The sequence below is a fragment of the Lynx rufus genome, unplaced genomic scaffold (genome assembly GCF_022079265.1).
Source record: "Lynx rufus isolate CCGP_SWC_20201006 ecotype Redwood Valley unplaced genomic scaffold, mLynRuf1.p SCAF_9, whole genome shotgun sequence".
Lineage (NCBI taxonomy): Eukaryota > Metazoa > Chordata > Mammalia > Carnivora > Felidae > Lynx > Lynx rufus.
The window spans coordinates 18,443,665-18,465,927 of record NW_025814897.1 but is presented as its reverse complement, the minus strand read 5'-3'; the positions used below and the strand labels follow the sequence as shown (position 1 = coordinate 18,465,927).

Genomic DNA, 22,263 nt, shown 5'->3' with positions numbered 1-22,263 from the left:
CCCCAAACTGGAATCAATCCAGATGTTCTTCAATAAATGAAGGGTTAAATAAACTTTAGTACATATATAGCATAGAATACTACAAAGCGGGGGCCCCTGGGTGGCTCAGTTGGTTAAGTGTCTGACTCAGTTTTGGCTCAGGTCACCATCTCACAGTTTGCGAGATAGAGCTCAGAGACAGGGTCTGCGCTGACAATGCAGAGCCTGCTTGGGATTCTCCGTCTCCCCTTCTCTCTGCCCCTCCCCAACTCGCACACACACACTCTCTCTCAAAATAAATAAACTTAAAAAAAAAAGAGGTTAGTAAAAATAGACGGATCAGTGACGCTTTGAGTAGGTATTAATTAAAAAGAATAAAAGAGTACTACGTAGCAATAAAAAGGGCACAAAGTACTGATACATGTAACAATTTAGATGACTCTCCAGGGAATTAAGCTAAGTGAAAAAAAAAAAAATCCCAAAAGGTTATATACTGTATGGTTCTATTTTTCTAACATTTTTGAGATGGCAAAATTTTATAAATGAAGATAAGATTAGTGGTTGCTAAGGGACGGAGATGGGAATAGGGGAGCTGGCAGGGAGTAGAGTGTGGTTATAAAAAGGCAATGTGAAAGGTCATTGGTGATGGAACTGTTCATCTTGACAATGGATGGATACATAAACTTACACATGCAATAAAACGTAGAGAACTAAAATACACACAGACACACATACACATGTAGAAGTAAAACTGGAGAAATCTGAATAAAATCAGTGAACTGTATCAACGCTAAAATCCTGGTTGTGATACCGTACCACAATTCTGCAAAATTTTACTATGGGGAGTAAACAGATAAAGGGTACATGGGACCTGGCTGTATATATTTTTCTAATTTTTTCTTAATGTTTATTCATTTTTGACAGAGAGAGACAGAGCACAAGCTGGGGAGGGGCAGAGAGCCAGGTAGACACAGAATCTGAAGCAGGCTCCAGGCTCTGAGCTGTCAGCACAAGGCCCACCACTGGGCTCGAACTCCCGGGCTGTGAGATCACGACCTGAGCTGATGTCAGATGCTTAATTGGCTGAGCCACCCAGGCGCCCCTGTACTGTTTCTTACAACTACATGTAAATCTACAATTATCTCGATAAAAATTTCAATTGAAAGAAAAGGTTACATACTATGTGATTCTATTTATGTGACATTCTGGAAAAGTGAAAACTATAGGGTCAGAAAACAGATCAGTGGATGCCAGAGGATGAGGTCAGGGAAAGACTTTTTTGGGCGATAGAACAGTTGTATGTTCTGACTGTGCTGGTAGTTACATAATTGTAGTTTTGTCAAAACTCAGAACTGTATACTTAAAAATAGTAGAACTTACTCTGTCAATTATACCTCAATAAACCCAACTTTAAACAAAGGATACTACTAAAAATATAATCATTTAGGAGGACCAATTAAAAAAAGAGAGAGAAAGGCAGAAATAAACATTCAGAATGAAAAAGGAGATGACTATTGATGCAGCACTTTTCTTTGATCACAAAAGATCAACTATATAGAGGGGGCGTGTGTGTGTGTGTGTGTACAAATATATAATAAGGGCATTTTAGAATGTTGTTGAAGATCTACTGTTAAGTAAAAAAAAAGCAAGGCTATGTACAAAAATTATGCACTAAACAGCAATGGTAACTGTAACAAGAAAACAGTGTCAGTAGTTACCTGGGGACCACATATCTGAATAGCTGCTGCTAAGGATAAAAGTGGGAAGAGGGTCACCTCAGTCGGTTAAGCATGTGACTCTTGATTTTGGCTCAGGTCATGATCTCACAATTTGTGAAACTGAGCCCCGCATCAGGCTCTGTGTCAACAGCACGGAGCCTGCTTGGGATTCTCTCTTTCCCTCCCCTGCTCATGTGCGTGCGTGCGCTCTCTCTCTCTCTCTCAAAATAAATAAATAAATAAACATTTAAAAAAAAAGGTGGGAAGACTTGGTTTATGGTCTATACGGTTTCAGAAATTTTCAGTTGGGTTCCATGTGGAAGCATCACCCAGTCAAATGAGAATTAAATAGAATAAAATAATTTAAAAACATAAACACCTATTCCCAAATCCTAAGAATATTATGAATGACTATAAAAAGTTAAAACTAAATGAAAAAGTTACTTTAATAGAAAAACATAAAATTACCAATCCAATTCATTTTATGAAGCTAATAATATAACCTTCAATAACAAAACCAGAAAAGAACAGTAGAAAAGAACATTACAAACCAATACCAAATATTTAAATATGAAAATGGATGGAACATCCTAAATAAAATCATAAAATTAGATTCTGCAGTGTTGTAAAAGAACACTTAATATTTTACAACCAGGTTGAATATTCCAGGAATGCAAAGATGGTTCACTATCTGAAAAATGTATCACTAAAATTCAGATTATCAAAACAACATGTTCACCTCACTACAGAAAGAACATTCTGTAAAAAAACAATAGTTGTTCATATTAAAAGAAACTCTTAGAAAAACAGAGGCAGTAAGTACCTCGACCTGATATGAAAAACACTATGAAAAACCGACAGCAAAAGTCGTATTTCATATCAAAATACTTCACACCGAAACTTTGGAAGCAAAGTGAGAAACAGTGAGAAACAAGATGACGATGCCCTCTTTTACTGATAATACTACACTGCAGGACTGTCTACCTAGAAACCCAGAAGAAAGTAGAGATTAACTATCTTATACGACAGCGACAGCGAGACTGATGGATACATGACCAGCACACACAAATACACAGCATTCTTCTACACCAACAACAGGCAATTAGAAAGCAGTAACAGAAAAAATGATTTCATTTAAAATAGCAACAAAATGCATAAGACGCCTAGAAACAGAACTGAACAAACATGCACGAGGCCTTTGAGAGAGAATTAGAAACAATGCTGAAGGACAAAAAAGATGCTCTGAATTAAATGGGAAGATCTCCTATGTTCACAGATGAGAAGACAAAATAGTATCAAGCTGTCAATTCTCCCAAATTAGTCAGTGAATTCACTACAGTCAGAATCCAAACTGCAGCAGGATTTTTGTGGTTCTTGGTAAGTCAACCCTAAAATTTACTAGGGAAATGAGGCTACAATCTCAAAGGTAATCTGAGAAACAATTAGGTGTAGAGACCTGCCCTTCATGGGAATTCAGACTTTGCAATGTGATTTCATGATTTTGTAGCGCTATAGAAAAGGACACATACACCAGTGGAAAAGACCAGGGTGGAGGCAGAACCACGCATGCACATAAAAAATGAGATATATGACAGAGGCGGCATTAAAGATCAGTGGTGAACACCAATTATCCATATGGGGGAAAAGCAAACCCTCAGATCTCTATTTGACACCATCTGCAAAAACAGATTCCAGGTGGATCAAAGACACAAATGTGAAAACACATTTAGAAAATAAGCCAGGAGATTATCTTAAGTGATCTCTGGAAAAGAAAAGATTTTGTTAAAAAAGATGGGAGTAAGAATAAACCACAGAGTGAAAGACTGACACATTTAATGGTAAACTTTCGAAACTTCTTTTCAACAAAATACAAAGTGAAAAGAGGAGACTGAAAAGTTATAGACGGAGAGAAGAAACTGCAGTGCATATTAGCAAAGAGTTATAAAATCCCATTTTATATTTTTATGGATATATACAATATAGTAAGTAGACAGAAGGGATACACATCAAATTCTTGCCAGGGATTACTTCTTGGCATAAACAGGACTGAGAACAGGGGCAAAAACCTCTTCTAATTTCACCTGTGATACTGTTGCTTTCAATTTAAAAAATAAACTGGTAGTGAATAGTAAAATGTTAGTAATCACCAGTTCTGAATAACGTGAACATGAGTATTTTATTTTATTGTTCTCAGTACTTTTTTTTTAATCCTAAAAAGCAAACAGAAGCAAAACAAAGATCAAAACTGGCCCCTGCCCTGGCCAAAACAAAAGCTGAGACGCCAAAGATCATTTCCCCCAAGACCATGATGTGGGCGGGCCGATTCTCATGCTCTCTTTCCTTTGCAGGTATATGCAAATTCTCATATGTAACTCCAATCAAGATGAGGAAGGTAGCCTATCTTCTGCTGGGCTGGGAAAGTGGCAAGAAGTCAAAATCAAGTCCAAGGTAATTGGAATGACAAAGGCTGTGAGCGACAGGGAAAGCTACCATTTCAGGGGCTCTCCGTGGTGCGCCAAGGAGAAAGCCCCTTTTGTTTCTCATCAGACTGGAAGCTGAATGGGAGGAGTGCTGTGTCACGGCCCTTGTCAGAGGATGATGGAGCCTGGCAATATGGAGAAGCCCAAGAGACTCCTGTCCAATGTAGGAATGTTCCTTCACAACAGCAGGTCCTCTGTCTGGAAGGAATATGAGGTAACAGATGCAGCACACTAGGATTTCTCCAGCATCCAAGACAAAGCAAGCCTTCACTGAGGTGGTGTCTGAATACAAGCTGCTGCCCTGCTCTCACAATAACGAGAAGATACAATCAGCTGTATTTAGAAAAGCCATTAGTCTTAAGGAGGAAAAAAACATACTCTCCATATTTTAAAAAGCATGCCACTAATGACAAGCCAATAAGCATTTGAGGAATGCCTAATATAATCCTTGACATCATAATTAAGGACTTCCCGGGGCATAGTTTAGGGACCCCTTAGGACAAACAGAAAGTGAGGTATCGAAGGAGAGTAAAACTGAAGCAAAGCCTTTAAGAAAACCTATTTCTGGCTTTGCTGCTCTCTCTGACAACAGTGTCTCTTCCCAGCAGATAATTGTTCACTGGAGCTATGCCTCTTCTAACTCTTCATGAAAAACAAAATTCAAAGCCTGAAAAAAAGAGATCCCCCAAATCAGTGAATTTACTTCCTCCCCACTATCATCAAAAACAAAAAGAAACATCTTCAACAAATGACGTTGAGAAAACTGGACAGAAACATGCAAAAGAATGAAACTGGACCACTTTCTTACACCAGACACAAAGATAAATTCAAAATGGATGAAAGACCTCAATGTGAGACCTGAAACCATAAAAATCCTTGAAGAGAGCACAGGCAGTATGTCTGTGACATCAGCAGTAGATAAGTCCCCTGAGGCAAGGGAAACAAAAGCAAAAATAAACTACTGGGACTACATTAAAATAAAAAGCTTCTGTACAGTGAAGGAAACAGTCAACAAAACTAAAAGACAACCTACTGAGTAGGAGAAGATATTTGCAAATGACATATCCGACAAAGGATTAGTTCCAAAATATATAAAGAACTTCTAAAATGCATCACCCAAAAAGCAAATAATCCAGTTAAAAATGGGCAGAAGGCATGAACAGACATTTCTCCAAAGAAGACATCCAGATGCCCAACAGACACATGAAAAGATGCTCATCATCACTTATTGTCAGAGAAATACAAATCAAAACTACAATGAGACAACACCTCACACCTGTCAGAATGGCTAAACTCCAAACCAGAAGAAACAACAGGTTTGGGCAAGGATCTGGAGAAAAAGGAACCTTGGGTATACTGCTGGTGGGAATGCAACCTAGTGCAGATACGCTGGAAAACATATGGAGGTTCCTCAGAAAGTGAAAAATAGAAGTGCCCTACGATCCAGCAATCACACTACTGGTATCTACCCAAAGAATACAAAAATATTAATCAAAAATACTGTATCAAAGGGACACATACACTCCTATGTTCACAGCAGCGTTATTTACAATAGCCAAGATACAGAAGCAGCCCAAATGTCCAGTGACTGATGAAGGGTAAAAAAGATGTGGTATATACATACAAAAGAATATTATTCAGCCATAAAAAAGAATGAAATTTTGCTAATTGCAATGACATGGATGGAGCTAGACAGTATAATGCTAAGTGAAATAAGTCAGTCAGAGAAAGACAAATACTGTATGATTTCATTCAAATGTGGAATTTAAGAAACAAAACAAAGGAGCAAAGGGGAAAAAAGAGAGACACAAACCAATAAACAGACTCTTACCTATAGAGAACAAAACTGATCGTTACCAGACGGAAGGGGTGGGGATGAGTGAAATAGGTGACGGGGATTAAGGAGGGCACATGTGTGATGAGCACCAGGTGATTAAAATAAAAACGTAAAAAACAACAAAAAAACAAAAAACTACCAACCGCCTCCCCCAAAGAAACAGTTGAACCGTAAAAGATACATGATACGTTGATTTTTTTTTTTTTTTATTATTTACATCCAAGTTAGTTAGCACATAGTTCAATAATGATTTCAGGAGTAGATTCCAGTGACTCATCCCCTACGTAGAACACCCAGTGCTCATCCCAACAAGTTGTCTTCCTTAATGCCTCTTACCCATTTAGCCCATCTGCCCACCCACAATCCCTCCAGCACCCCTCAGTTTGTTCTCTGTATTTAATAAGAATCTCTTATGTTTTGTCCCCCTCCTTGTTTTTATATTATTTTTGCTTCCTTTCCCTTATGTTCACATGATATGTTGATTTCTAAAAGTTACATGGTTTTTCTTTTTGTTTCTCTTTAAAACTTAACAGAGGAAGACTGGTATTAGTTCAGTACTAAATAAGCAATTTAAATTCACGCAGAGGAAATTGAGATAAAGCAAACAACATAAAGGAAAAACTGATAAATATAGGCAATGCAGACAGACATATGATAAATGGCGAGGCAAAAACGATAGTACGCTTTAACTTGCACAGATTCACAAACGTGTAGGTTTCTTTTTCTCTAAAAATGATACTCTTATACCCCTAGATAAATCAGGGCTATACATATCAGAAAACAAGTAGAACTTCCCCGTGCGTTTTCTAAGGACTATTTCAAATTCCACAATGGAATTCAGTCCTCACGTGCTCCTCTGCATAAGGACATAAGCCACCCCCAGTGCACATTTGCTTTACCAAAGTTTCAGTTATTAACTAGTTCTCTCTAAGCTTCTCCCTCGAAATAGAAACCACAATCTGCCCGAGGAACTTCCCCACTTGAAATGTCTCAATGATTTTCCACTGCATGCAAGAAAAAGTCCTAGTGTCCTGGCATGGCATACCAAGGTCTTCAAGGGCCTGCCCTGGCTCCTACCTTCCCGCCCAGGACTACTGGGGCTACTTTCCACGAAGCATTTCAAACCACTGCAGATCACTACACATCAGGAGTTGTTTCCTTTTTTGCCCTTCTGTCTGGAACATTCTCCCCTCCCCTTCACCAGGTTGACTCATTCATTGTCTAGGAAGTACCACCTTTTCCAGCAGAGCAGAGTAACCCTGCTTCGTGCTCCCTGAGCATATGCGGAGATTCAGTCACTTTACTGAGCTATTTTGGCTGTTTTGTCAGGCACCACCCTAGGCGTTGAGGGTAGGGCCAAGCACAAAACAGAAGTCCCTGCCTTTACAGAACTCACAGTAGAGTGTGGGGAGGCCAGGAGTGTATAAAAAATGCAAGTCAGGTGTTGCTAAATAAGAAAAATAAAAGTAGGTTAAGAGAATTGCAGGAGACAGAGTCGCACTGTTTGAGATCAGCTGGTCAGGGAGGAGTCTCTGATAAGGTATCCCAAAGAGAGAAAGCCATGCAGTTAACCTTGTGCATTCCACAGAGGGAAAAAGTACAAAGGCCTGAGGTGGGAGTGTGCTTGATGGGTTTCAGGAACAGCACGGGAAGGCTTTTTCGTTTTTTTGTTTTTTAAATAAACTTGAGCTCTGATAAACTGGCTCCCAGGTGGAGAATAAGCCACAGGGGCAAGGTGAATTGAGGGAGACCATATAGGAGGGTGCTAGAATAATGCGGGTAAGACACGATGGAAGCTTGAACTAAAATGAATGGTAAGAAATAGACAGATTGCCTATATATTTTTGGAGGTGGTACTGAAAGAAAAAAACCTAATCGACTAGATGTGGAGTATGGGAGAAGGAAATCAGGGACAACTCTGAGGTTTTGTCCCTGGCAACTGGAAAAACGAGCGATGGAAAACTTGCAGAGGAACAGACGTGGCAGTAGAGGCAGGGGCCAGAGAAAGGTAAGGGAGGGTATCGGAAGTTTGGTTTGGGACACAACAGGTTTAAACATTCAGGTGGAGATGTCAGGTAGGCCTTTGGAAATACTAGGCTGAAACTCAGGGGCAGATCAGAGCTGGAGGAATGCATTTGGCAGTTACTAGAATAGAGGAGGCACGCAAAGACACAGGACTGGAAAAAAGTACCTAAGGATGAGTACAAAAGAGAAGAGGTCCGAGGACCAAATCCTATGGTATCTTTATTTTTAGAGGTGGAGAACATGAACAGGAGCCAGCAAAGGAGATACGTCTTTAGCTTAGCCCAGATGGCAAGCTTCTTGAAAGCAGACAGTACTTTTTTGTCTCTTTGCCTCCCACTTCTGGCCCACAGCCTCTTGGTTCACAGCAAGTGTTCAGTAAATAAGTTAAACTAACTGCCCTTTGAAACCCAGCTAGAATCCAGAGTTACTTCCTAGAAGTTCCTCTGGTAAAATCCGAGAGTCCAATAAATGAAATACAACCAGCCCAGTGAGGACATCTTTTCAGCCACCTGCAGCACACACGGAACTTATTTTGAAATAGCACACCACTGCTACACAAGCCACGAAAAGACAAGGCACAGATGAAGGCTTCAAAAGAAAGAGTCGTTGATTGGAAAAGCAAACACTATGATGTTTAAAGGTCAAGAATCAGGAACAGAAAGTTTTTGCCTTCTATTATCTCACAAAGTAAATCCACATGAAACATATAAGCAACTGCTCGTTTTTCGGTGTTAGTCCATTATTACCATGAACATCTACAGTAAACGACAGACTTCCAGCTCCACCTATCAACAGAAAACAATAAAAAGGATAACTGAGCATCTGTAAGAAATTACAAAACTCTTAATTAAGTGTATCTCCCTTTTGTCCTCTAAACATTTTATTCTGTTCATCATAAAAAAAATTGAAATCGTTCAGGTAACTGGAGCTAGTGTTGTAGTCTGAGGGAGAAAAACAGAATATGTAAATTTATGGATCATCTTTATAAAGTCTTCTGTTGCTAAAACGACTAATCACATGGAAACAGATGTGTGTGAGTAATACAACTGACTCACAAAATAACTCTGCTACCATAAAGGACATTCAACTGATCATAATGGCTTTTTATTCATGCCCTTGAAAGACATACTGGCTACCTTTTCTTACGTCTAAGTTGAATACAAGTATTACATGTTTAATGGAAGGAGAAGGAAAAGCTCAGGGAACCTAACAATTGGAAAAAGATGTTGGTAGAAGTCAGAATTTATAGGAAAATCAAGTTAAGCACTGGTTTTTAAAAAATCCATGGTCAAATGGATTTTATTTCTCCAAAACAAATGGATACTTCCATCTTACTTGGAAACTAAAGTTCAAATGTGGTTCTGTATGAATTACTGAATTATCCAGAGTCAAATTTTCACCTTTTACTACCTAGACACTGTGTTATTCACTGTTCATCGGTATTTTAGGGAGAGATTATGCATATAATTTGGAAGACAATTAAAAAAATGATAGCCATAGTAAACACCTTTATAGATCAGTATTCTTAATTCATAATAAATGCATTTTAATACAAATTCCTCCATGCTTATCCATCATTCCATCTTGATATCAGGATGAATGGTATTACAGTTCTTTTTTAATTGCCTAACACAGTTTCTAGCGCATTACAATGGCTCAAAAAATATTTGCTCTACCGGAGCAGATCATTCTACTAGAGGATTTATGAAAACAAACAAACAAACACACAAACAAAAAAACTATTAGGGAACAGGTACTATAGTGGATATATGTCAACTTTAGCTGTCCAGCATCTGATTTGAGGGAAACCCCAGACAGATCAGAAGTAGGAACTATTTTCCACTACAAAACTAAAGAGGAGTAAATACTCTTCCTTCTTTCCCTGAAAGCCAAAACACAGGAAGGTAACAAACGTACCTAACTGTAACTGGAAATGCAAAGACACAAGGTCTAACAGCGATTATTCATAGCAGATACAGAAAAATCAAGAATTCAAACGCATGACTGTAAATGTGTGGGGGCAAGCGTGTTGATGATTCTAGCAGCGTGTTGATGACTGACCAGTGACCAGAGTCTGTAGAGAGAGATGTAGAAATCTTGGCTGTGCCTGGCTTTCCAACAATCCTGCCTAAGCCTGATTTTCTAATCTTCCTGTCAATTCTGTGAGCTACATAGTATTCATCATTCTTTTACTAAATTCATACCCTACTGAAGTTGGCCAGAGTTGATTTCTGTTGTGTGCACTCAGAAACTGGCACCAGGGAGATTACCAGCAAGAGCCCCGCAGGTAATTATAGGCAATTTGAAATTGGTTTTTGGCCTAGCAGGCCCAGCGGACGTCGTCTTAGTGTTCACGGAAGGGATTGTGCAAAGGCCTTGACATGGTGTAGTGAAGTAACTCATGACCACTTGTGGCCCCATGGAAAGCTCTAGGTGATTCAAAGAGTGCTGCCAAGAATAAAACAATGTGAACGGTAGGAAGAATTCAAGACTATGAGGCAGAGCATCTGCTACTCTAAGGGCATAAGACAACCTGAATCAAGAGAATATTAAGGTCAAATCCCTAGGAACTAGGCTCAAAGCAGACTGAAACCCAGGTACTTTAAAGAAAAGGGTCTTTTCTCTCACAACAATAAAGCTGAGGTAGCTATTAAAAACAAATGCACACAGTTTGATGCCCCAGGTTGCTGAATTACAGGCCAGTTAAATCTGTATCCATATCGGGACTGTTCTACGAAAGCTGAAGCATGGACCGGAAAGAGTGGGGATGGGGAGAACGAACCGGAGTAGAGGTACATACGAAGACTCTGAGGGCTCGGGAACATCCTGAATCCCTAATCCTCACTCAGGCCCCTGGCTAGCAGGCCTAAAGAGACTGTTCCTCTCTTGCTTGAGAAGGCGGGAGAAACCCCTGCCTAAGGGAATTACCTTGCAAGAGTGAACGAATCCCTATTTGCCTCATCCTTCCACACACACACACACACACACACTCTGCTCCACTACCATCAGATCACAGCGTGCTCTGTGGGGATGATTACAAAAACATCAAAGGAATTACAAGAATTCGGTCATTTACGTGGACAAAATGCAGGAAATAAGTATAGGAATAGATTCCGAGTGTGCTGACCCAGGAAGGAGAAGCAATGTTAGATCTAGCTGATTTTGTTGATGTAAGTACAGTACCAGAGGTTCTGAGTTCAAAAAGGTAGCTTTAGTGGCTGGAAGTGGTTCTAAAATTTTGTCTAGTTGGATGATTAGAAATTGGACTCATGGTGGTCTATGCTAAACAAAGTTGAGATGCCACCAATTTGGGGGATAATGTGGAAGGAGAAAATAAAACACTTCAGGACACAGGAATGATGGAAATTATTGCCACCCATGTTATTCCTTCACTCATTCTCCATCTATGAACCAAAGGACCTAGAAGACACTTCCTTTTCCAAGGCCTTGAAAAATACATTCATGAGTAGAACACTCACACCTGTGAAAAATATTTTACAGACCAGTAAGGCACTGACATCAGTTTGCTCATTTCAATTTCAAGAAGAGTGGAAGACACTAAGCAGTGACATTTAACCACTAGTGAGTGGGAAAGGAGGCATAATTCCATAAACAGGCAGCAAGGCCAGAGTGGTAATTAAAATAGCTTGAATCTTTTACAGTAGCTAATTGGTCACAGTCTTTAGGATTAGAATAAACAGGTTATCTCATTTCAGGGAGAAAAGAAACGTGTTTTCATTTGTACAAGGACTACATTAGGACAGGTAAGAATAATTTTTTATATGTAGAACTATGCGGAAAAGGTATCCTCATAGATGTTGGATAGTCAAAATGGCAGACTCTAATAGAGGTTCTTTTTGCTGAATTGCTCCTGTTTGGGGAAAAGTCCCAAGATCAGGCAAAGCAGGATTCTACCTCTCACCGCAGAAGCCAAAGTGGAACAGGTAATCCCTCTCCCTATCTCTCTGAAGACAAAACGTGAGCACGTACCCTAAACACAGCCAATCAATTGGTCAGACACAGAGGCAAAGGTCAGCGAGAGATTATTTCCAGCACAGCCCGTGCACAACCGCAAGCGTCCGGCAGTGAAGTCCAGCACTGTGGTGACTAGGGAGGACGGTGCCAGCAGAGACACGTGAGGCCAAACACCAAGTGACACCTTGGCTGCTCTTGCTGCCCCTGGCTCCTGTCTACGCCTGGTTCTGCAGGTTGCCTAACAATTCTCGCAGTTTCTCAATATCCTTCCAGTAAATTCCTCCTGTGGTTGAAGATGATGGCCGTGACCTGAATTCAAGAACACGGACTAGTGCAGAGGTATATACGCACTTTAGGAAAATTATGCCGTCAGGACAGAAAACAACGTGCTGCCTATATGTGCACTGCTTCCTGCAGCAGGCTGGAAATTAAATAAACTAGAATGATGGGCTTATGCTCAAAGCCCAAATATTTACTTCTCCCGTTAATAAGTTCGAGTGAATCAAGTAAAACTATAGATGTTAGGTCATGTTTTACAAAAAAAAAAAAAAAAAAAAGGTCATGCTGCTTAACCTATTATTTCTAGGTTGTATTAAAAGGCATGGTAATATTTATTTCTCCCTATTTGGCTGTCCTTAGCTGATTTTAAAAGGCAATCTTCAAAAATCTTAATTTGTCTCACATTTTTAAAATGTTTATGCTTTAAAATACTACTAACAAAACCACAGAATCTTTTTATACTGTACTAGTTAAGCCTTATAGAATGTTAACCCCCTCAAAGCTGTAAGTAATAGAAAACTCTGGGGAAAATTAGATATATTTAGTAAGGATGAATTGGAATCACAGAAATTTATAACCAGAAGATCAACTGACTAGACTCCCATTCAGTCCTAACTTGCATCCTGCTTGTCTAATGTGATTCGTGTTATTTGTTAAAGTCATTAAGGAAAGCATAGAACATTTTTGCTTAGTGGTTCTAGTTGCCAACACCTAAAAACCAGTTTTGGGGGATATTTTTTCCTTGTATGTTTACCTATATCATACCTGTTACATTTCCTTTTACATTTACAGAGTATTAAATGTAGCTCCTTCCCAACCTTCATGCACTATGGTGGGAATGTAAATTGGTGTAGCCATTGTGGAAAACAGTATGGAGGTCCCTCAAAGAGTTAAGACTCGAAATACCATATGATCCAGCTATTCCACTTTTGGGTACTTATCCAAAGAATTAAAAAAACATTAATTTGAAAAGATATGTGCACCTCTATGTTCACTGCAGCATTATTTACAATAGCCAAGATACGGAAGCAACTCAAGTGTCCATCGATAGATGAGTGGATAAAGATGTGGCACGTGCCCAAGCACGCGCATACACGCGTGCGCGCGCACACACACACACACACACGCTGAAATATTACTCAGCCATAAAAAAGAATGACATTTTTTTTTGCCATTTGTGACAACATGGATGTACCTAGAGGATATTAAACTAAGTGAAATAAATAAGATAAAGACAAATGCCATGTGATTTCACTTGCATGTGGAGTCTAAAAACCAAAACAAACAAAGCAAAAAGCAGAATCTGACCTGTAAACACAGAGAACAAACTGGTGGTTGCTGGAGGAAGGGGGAAGGGGGAAGGGGGAAGGGGAATGGGCAAAACGGGCAAAGGGGACAGGAGGAGACAGGCTCCCAATGATGCCATGAGTGAAAGGTACAGGACGCAGAATGTAACGAATGGTATTGTGATCGTGTTGTATGGTCCCAGACGGTAGCCACACTGGTGGTGAGTGCAGCACAACACACACACTTGTTGAATCTCTCTGTTGCACACTTGTAACTAGTGTGACATTGTGTGCCAACTATACTCAAATTTTTATTTATTTTTATTTAATAAGCAAACATAAAAAAAAAAGGTAGTTGCTCCTCAAACTATGTGTAGTAACTCTTCGTATACTTAAAGGGGATTACTAATTCAGCCCTCCGCATTTCTCTTCATACTCAACCATCCTAATTCCTTTAGTATCTCCTTAAGAGTCTGTTTTCTAGTCCTTTCCCCATATTCTCGAAACCTAATGCCTATTTGCCAAATCTTCCAAACTGCAGAACCTAGTATATCCTGAAAGCAGGTCAATGTGAAAGAAGAGACCAGTTTTTGGGTAGGTGAAGATGTGTCCCTGGAGAAGAGAATCAAACAGGAATCAATGACATGGAGCATGGGGGTGGAAGTGGTCAAATACTTACCCGACCATTCTTAATACAAGTGCAAGGTTAGAAGAAACACACTGTGGAAAACGAGATAAAATGGGTTTGCTTTGTGTTTCTTCCTTTTTTTTTTTTTTAAACCTATCACCAAAGTCCTCTAAAAGGGTCGTGTAACAAATTATTAGATTTGCTCTAAAGCAACAGTTCTTAAATCGCCTCAATACTTGCTAAAATGTAGCTAAACTGATGAGTAGTTTTTACCTGAATGGCACTTCTTCCTGTGGAACATCCACATAGTAACGGATAAAAAATCTCTCCGAATCTTCTCGCTCACCATCAGTAACAACACTGCCATTAAGTTTGGAGACGGATGGCAATCTGTAAGTAAAAACCAAAATAAAGACATGTTAAGATACTAAGAATATTCAGCTTTCGAAATAAAATCATTGGTTTGAGGCCAGTCTTATTCTCTTGAAAGGACACGTTTGATGTAACTCTGCTTATGTACAACCACCTACATGAACTAAAGTGGTATAGAATAAAAGGACCCAAAATGTCTAAAGTCTCGTTAAAAATTTATTTATTTATTTATTTATTTATTTATTTATTTATTTATTTATTTATTTATTTTGAGAGAGAGACAGAGAGAGTGAGCAGGGAAGGGGCAGAGAGGGAGAGAGAATCCCAAGCAGGCTATGCACTGTCAGCACAGAGACTGACACGGGGCTCCAACTGAGAACTGTGAGATCATGACCTGAGTTGAAACCAAGAGTTGGATGCTTAACCAACTGAGCCACCCAGGTTCCCCTAAAGTTTCATTTTTAGATGTGACACTGACCTTTTATAATTATACCTTACCTTTCAAAATAAGATTCTAGCCAGCACTGTCCAACTTAAACATAATCCAAGCCACATACGTAATTTTAAATTTTCTAGTAGCCTTATTTATTTAAAAATATTCATTTATTTTCTGGGAGAAACAGAGAGAGCAAGAAAGAGAGAAGAGAGAAAAGAGACAGAGAAGAGAGAGAGAGAACACGAGGAGGGGAGGGTCAGAGTGTGAGAGAGAGAGAATCCCAAGTAGGCTCTGTGCTATCAGCACAGAGCCCGACATGGGGCTTGATCCCGTGAACTGTGAGTTCATGACCTGAGCCAAAATCAAGAGTCGAACACTTAACTGACTGAGCTACTGGGCGCCCCTCTAGTAGCCATATTTAAAAAAAATAAAAATACAACAGGTGAAATTAATTTTGAGGATATATTTTTATTTAACCCACTATATCCAGGACTTAATCATTTCAACCTGCGATCAATACTGACAAATAACTAATAGGATACTTAATGTTCTCTTTTTCATATAAAGTATTTGAAATCCCGTGTATATTTTTGCACTTACAGCACATCTCAATTCAAACTAGCCATAATTCAAGTGTTCAAAAGTCACACATAGCTAATGGTACCATACTGGACAGCAGAGGTCTACAGAGTAGACAGTACAGGAATCAATTTACTATATTTACAACAGAATTACGTGAAGAAAATAAAGTATAAGGCCTACTACAAGACTTATTCTTTTTAGAAGGAAACTACGCTGAAATGTATTTCTTCAGTGAGATATTAACATGTATGTTACAAAGCAGTAAGGAAGGATCTGTTAGGTGTTAGGTGGGTAGAAAGAGCAATACCCTGTTTAAAGAATACTCCGCTTTTTAAAATTTTTTCGTTTTTCGAGTTTTTATTTAAATTCCAGTTAGTTAACATGGATGTAATATTAGCTGCACGAGAATCTGGTGATTCCCCACTTATATACAATACCTGGTGCTCACCACAAGTGCCCTCCTTAATACCCATCACCTTCACCTCCAGCAAACCTCAGTGTGTTCTCTACAGTTAAGAGTGTTTTCTGGTTGGCCCCTCTCTTTTCTCTTTTTTCCCTATGTTCATCTGTTTTGAAGAACCACTCTTCTTTAGGGAACTTAAAGCCCCTTTCAAAACCACTAAGTATGGCACGCAAAGAGAACAAATGAAAGCTTCACGGCCCTTTACATCTCAGCCAAAATCTTACTGCTGCTAAAGGCTTATACAAAAATAAACACTCATTTCAGCAGTCTGGGAGAGGCAGAGATGGAGACACGAGAGGCAGGGGAGCCAGAGAAAGAACACAGCCGTGTGGTGGTCATGTTTAAGTCAATCTATATTCAAGGAGAAAACACAGATGCTGCTCTCTTAAGTTTCATAGAACGGAAACCGTCCAATTTTTAGGTATTTACGCTTTAAATGACACTATGTTAACAGAGAAAATAAATACAACTAAAACAGAACTCATTCCCTATTATACCTACTTTTTCCCCATAATCCAAAACAGGGCTTCAAATATTGTTAAGTATTAAAAAGTGTAAAAATAGGATAGATTTGTGAGGGAATGTTTCAGTGCTCTTGGCAGGCCAATTACTTTTCACATTTTTCTCATCACACTGTGTTCTCTTTCTTCTGGGATTTGGAGCTACAGACGCAGCCCCTTCAAGTGCTGTCTGTTCAAGAGACGGGGAAACGTATGGTGCACTCCCCCTCATTAGTGCACCATCCCTTTAATGAAACAAGGCCCGAGAGAAGCAAGGAGAGTCATCAGACAACAGACCTGGCTATTACCAATTTCCTCCGCTCCTCGGTGGTATAGGGCTGCAGAAGAGGAATTCCTAATAATCTCACTTCTTCAAGTTTGGGGAATGAATTTAGTTTGTCAATGTCTTCCCAGGACTGCAAACCTGATTTGAGAAATATATCATTTAAGTGAATCCAGAAAAGCATACAAAAAAGATTAACATAGAAAAAACTGCTTCAATTAATTTCTGAAATGTTAAAAATGATCGTAAACTAGTTAGAGATCCTGAAAATCTTCTTACATGCACCGACAGAACAGAATACAGTCAAACACCATAAAAACTTCCCTAGAGCCGCTCCTCTCCCTATGATCCCAGTGGTCAAGGAGAAGAGAGCTTCATTCTCCAACATCCTACTAAGGTACTGATTGTCCACCCAAATGGCCTTGTAAAGAGGTCACTGCCGGTTTCTATAAGCATGGTGTATGCCATGATTACATTAAAAGGGGGACATGGTCAACTTTTTCACCAGATACAGACTCACGGAACATAACTACTGATCAGAGTTAATACTGTCAAACTCACATTTTTACCTAACAAATTCTAAAATGGGTTCAATAGAGCCAGAAAATAAATAATATCTTTCTTACATACTGCCCTCATTTTGGGGACAGGGAAAACAGATTTTAAAAGCAAAACAAACAAACAAAAGCAAAAACAGACAACCTGAACCATTGGGTCATGAGAACATGCAATAAATTAAGATTACTTAGTGCTAAAAGAAAAGTCTTCCTATGGCCCATGAGCAAATATATCATCCAAGTCAATAGTTGGCACTTCCAGGAAAAACATGCCTGTAATAATGAACGTAGTCAATTTTATAACAGGCTCAGTCTATTTCAGAGAACAACACAGCCCCTTCCTCTCTCCATCAACCTGAAGCAAGGGTAAGCAGAGGAGTGATATATGAGGGCTCTGGTGTGTACTGTCCCAAGCCACCACTGTTCTCTTCCCTTCAGTTGTGTCATAAGCAGCTTCCTTATGCAAAACACTGGTTTTTAAAACCTCATTCCCACCCTTATGACTTCCATGGCAAATTAAGCTGTGTGTTTTTTCAATTGTAGATTAGAGTTGTTTTTAGCTACATAGGTTTTAAGAAATGGGCCGAAAGACAATGTCAAGAGAATGAGAAGAAAAGTCACCGACTGGAAGAAGAGACTGGTTAAAAACACATCTGATAAGGGATTGTTGTCCAAAATACACAAAGAACTCTTAAAACTCAACAGTAAGGAAATAAACAACCTGAACTAAAAAATGAGCAAATGACCCAGACAGACACCTCCCCAAGATGGCAAATAAGCATGGGAAAAGATGCCTGACATCATAGGTCATTACAGAATTGCAAATTAAAACAAGATTCCACCAGCACACACCTAGAATGGCCGAAATCCAACACATCCACAGCACATAATGCTGACAAAGATGAGGAGCGGCAGCAAGTGTCATTCGTGGCTGGTGGCACGCCAAGTGGGGCGGCCACTTTGGAAGGCAGCAGGCAGTGTCTCATAAAACTACACATATTCTCACTGTATGATCCGGCAACCGTGCGCCTTGGCATTTACCCAGATGAAATGAAAACTTATTGTCCACACAAAACCCCGCACACAGAGGTTTACAGCGGCTTTATTAATAAGTGCCAAAACTTCGAGGCAACCAAGATGTCCTTCAGCTTGTGAATGGATAAACAAACTGTGGCAGAGCCACACAATGGAAAGTTACTCAGCGCTGAAAAGAAATGAGCTATCGGGGCGCCTGGGTGGCTCAGTCGGTTAAGCGTCCGACGTCGGCTCAGGTCATGATCTCACAGTCCGTGAGTTCGAGCCCCGCGTCGGGCTCTGTGCTGACAGCTCAGAGCCTGGAGCCTGCTTCAGATTCTGTGTCTCCCTCTCTCTCTGACCCTCTCCCATTCATGCTCTGTCTCTCTCTGTCTCAAAAATAAATAAACATTAAAAAAAATTTAAAAAAAAAAAAAAAAAAAAAAAAAAAAAAGAAATGAGCTATCAAGCCATGAGAAGATATAGAGGACACTTAAATGCATATTATGAAGTAAAAGAAGCTTATCTGAAAAGGCCACATACCGTATGAGTCCAACTATATGACATTCTGGAAAAGGCAAAACTACGGAGACAGTCAAAAGGTCTCTGCTGTTTGCCAGGGATTGGGCGTATGGAGAGACGAACAGGCAGAACCCAGTGGATTGTTAGGGCAGTGAAACTTTTATGTATGATACTATAGTGACAGATACATGTCATTCCACGTTTGTCCCAAGCACAGAACACCAAGAGTGAGCCCTCATGTGAGATACGGACTTTGGGTGATGATGTGAAAATGTAGGCTCGATTAACAGATGTATCACTTTGGTGCTGGAATGTTGAGAGTGGGGAGGTTGTGCGTGGGGGGGGTGGGTGGGTGCAGAGTATGCGGGAACTCGGTACTTCCTGCTCAATTCTGCTATGAATTCAAAACTGCTCTAAAACATAAAGTTTATTAGTTAAAAAAAAAATAGGCTAAAAATACTCATTTCTGGGAGACACAGAATCAAATGGCAGCAAACTGGCTATCAATCCTACCTAATACTACATAACTACTATACCATACTAGAAGAGAAAAGTAAACACTTACAGGGTACGGTAGGTTGAAATTCCTTAACCTGAATCCAGACAAAATGGGCTAGTTTGTCATTCCTTGTACTCTGACTCTGCCTTTTACTGTCCAACTCATCAATCTGTCTCACTCCTTTCATGGTATGACCTCTTCAGCATATAAAACATAAACAGCTAATAAGATGCTATGCCACTTGGTATTTATCATTTACGCCCTAAATTTAGCTAATCAACTGGCACCTGCACGTCACTCTTGAAAACGCATCCTACAAGGAGGCAGAGCCGAGACTGAAAGAAATACACTATCATTGATCTCATGTGTAAGCTCAGATCAATTTGCATGTACCTCACCTGACTTGTGGAGGCTGATGGATCGTAGATTAGGAAACAACCTGGCCAGTGAATCATCAGGCTCCTCAATAGCATTCAAATGATTGTTCGCCAGGACGAGAGTATCCAGTGAGGGAAACATAACTCCTAACTTTCGTATTTCAGTCCAGTCTTGGAGGTTATTGTCTGTTATATGTAGTAGCTTAAGAGAATGACAGCAAATAGAAGGACAAGACACTGTTTCATAGTCGTTAAGGCACAGGAAGAGCTCCTCCAAACTGCAGAGAAAAAAGGAAATATTTCATTGTTGAAAGCAGTTATGTTTCTACTTTGCACCTACTTTCATTTATTCCATAAATAAATAAGTGCCTACTGTGTGTGAGGCTCTGGTAGGTATTGCGGGCAAGACATAAAGATGTCTTTCTAAAGCTTAAAATATAGCTGGAGACACAGAACCCAAAACACATAAAACAGCAGAGAACGATATAACCCAGGAAGATAACCCACTAAATTAATTTTGTGCTTAAATAACTAAATGCTAAATAAGGCAGTACTCACTCTAAGATAGCAGTTCACATAGGAGTGGAATTGAAATTGTAGTTAGAATAGTCAGGGAAGACTGCATGGCCTTGAAGGAAGGGCAGACTTGCAAAAGTTGAGAGGAGATAGAGGAAAATCCCAGAAACAATGTGAACGCAATGTGTGGAAACAGAAATATTAACTATCATTTACTAAATTCCTACCCTGAGCCAGGCCCTGTTCCAAGTGCTTTATAGACTGTACTATTTCTGCCAGGTAGATACAGTTACACCCATTTTACAGACAAGGAAACGGAGTTCATTCGCTTCTCAACGGTCATATGGCCAGTAGGGGGAAGCAGGCTCTCCAAGCTCATTTTCTGCCATGCCAGGGGTTGTGTGAAGTGAGTGGCAACCAGTCTCATTAGAGGGATGGTGAGAAACTCAGATGGAATAAATGGGGTGAGACCAGATTCAAAAGGCTTTGATAAGTTCCATATTTAGACAAAGAAACTACAGTTTCACATATTTCTTTAAGCTGCTTCCTTTGAATACTCATGTGTTTATTCAAAGCTACATACAAACAAATGTAAGAAAGCATTTCTAAACTGACAGACAAAAGCATAATTTCTTGTTTAAATTATCGAAAAGAGTTCCATTTTCCCATCAGGCCAGCGAGGCACTTAATCATCTGAGTGTTAATATATTTTATAGATCGTATGATTTTTTTCTTTTCGTCCCAAAGAAAAGCGCTGACGCAAAATTCCGAAATCAGGTAATCAGAAGATTAAAATGGAGAAAGGGTGGGTTGATCTAGAAATGATAAGTGCTTCTCAGGGATATTTTCTCGCCAAAGGATGACATATCTTATGTCTCGGTGCTACTCAACACTAAACAAGTATTCCAAAGAAAATGCTACTAAATTACCCTCCTTCTAAGTACTTCATTTTTCTAACTTCGTTCTCCATCCAATCTGCTGTTCTAGTGTTTCTGAGATGGGAGATCAGCAGTGATTCTATGTACTAACAAAGATGGCAACACAGCCCCCTCTCCGTCATGCTCTCTGAGCTTACTCGGGTAACTCCTGCAGTATCGTGTGGACCGTCTCCCAAGAAGCTTTGCTGTTGTTGAGGACAAGTTTGCGAACCCCAGAGAAGGACCCAGCACATGTTCTTTCTAAAACCGACAAATTCAGAGGGTTGGAACTCAGGTTTAGAAACTCCAACTGGGGAACATTTGACACAATTTTACTGACCTGGGGAGAAAAAAAGAAATGCATATCAGGCAGTAATCAGAGTTTTTAAATCGCAATCATGCTCATAAAGCTTAAGTGAGTGGGGCTCCAGGCAAAAGGCCATTCACATTAGGGAGTCCTGTTAGTGACGATACCTACAGAGGGGCGTAAGTAATTTCAACAAATCTTAGCAAAGAATTTAATCTTTCTATGAAAGAGTGACATAATTGAAAATTAATGGTACAAAAGAAAGACTTTACACGTTGCCTTTGGCAAGGTTTTTGATTCTGCTCTGTATGATATTCTCTTTGATAAATGGAGAAAAGATAATTTTGATGACGTTTTAGGCTGCAAGTTTCTAGAGACCTGAGACTGGGTCATGTAATTCTCTTTGAATTTCTCCTTCCTTTTGTCCTCAGTACAATATTAAGGCTAATTAAAGATTTATTGAAGAACACACAGTAACAGCTCAGGTGTTCAAAACTGACATAACCACAATCACTTAGAAACAGTTTCAACTTGGGGTGCCTGGGCAGCTCAGTCAGTTGGGCGTATGACTTCCGCTGAGGTCATGATCTTGTGGTTCGTGAGATCAAGCCCCGAGTCAGGCTCTGTGCCTCCCTCTCTCTCTGCCCCTCCTCCACTCATGCTCTATGTCTCAAAAATAAATAAAACATTTAAAAAAAAATTTTTTTTAAA

At 39.6% G+C, this 22,263-nt stretch overlaps 1 protein-coding gene across 3 annotated transcripts in view; it reads right to left on the bottom strand.

The window, feature by feature from the left end:
• Positions 1–22,263, bottom strand: part of TBCEL (tubulin folding cofactor E like) — a 74,569-nt gene that overhangs the window by 17,104 nt on the left and 35,202 nt on the right. For all 3 annotated transcript variants that reach the window (XM_047071664.1, XM_047071665.1, XM_047071663.1), the window contains 4 exons: positions 21,404–21,585; positions 19,834–20,090; positions 16,858–16,984; positions 14,481–14,597 (listed from right to left, as the gene is read on the bottom strand). In XM_047071664.1, coding sequence (XP_046927620.1) covers positions 14,481–14,597; positions 16,858–16,984; positions 19,834–20,090; positions 21,404–21,585 — 683 coding nt within the window. The remainder of the gene's footprint in view (positions 1–14,480; positions 14,598–16,857; positions 16,985–19,833; positions 20,091–21,403; positions 21,586–22,263) is intronic.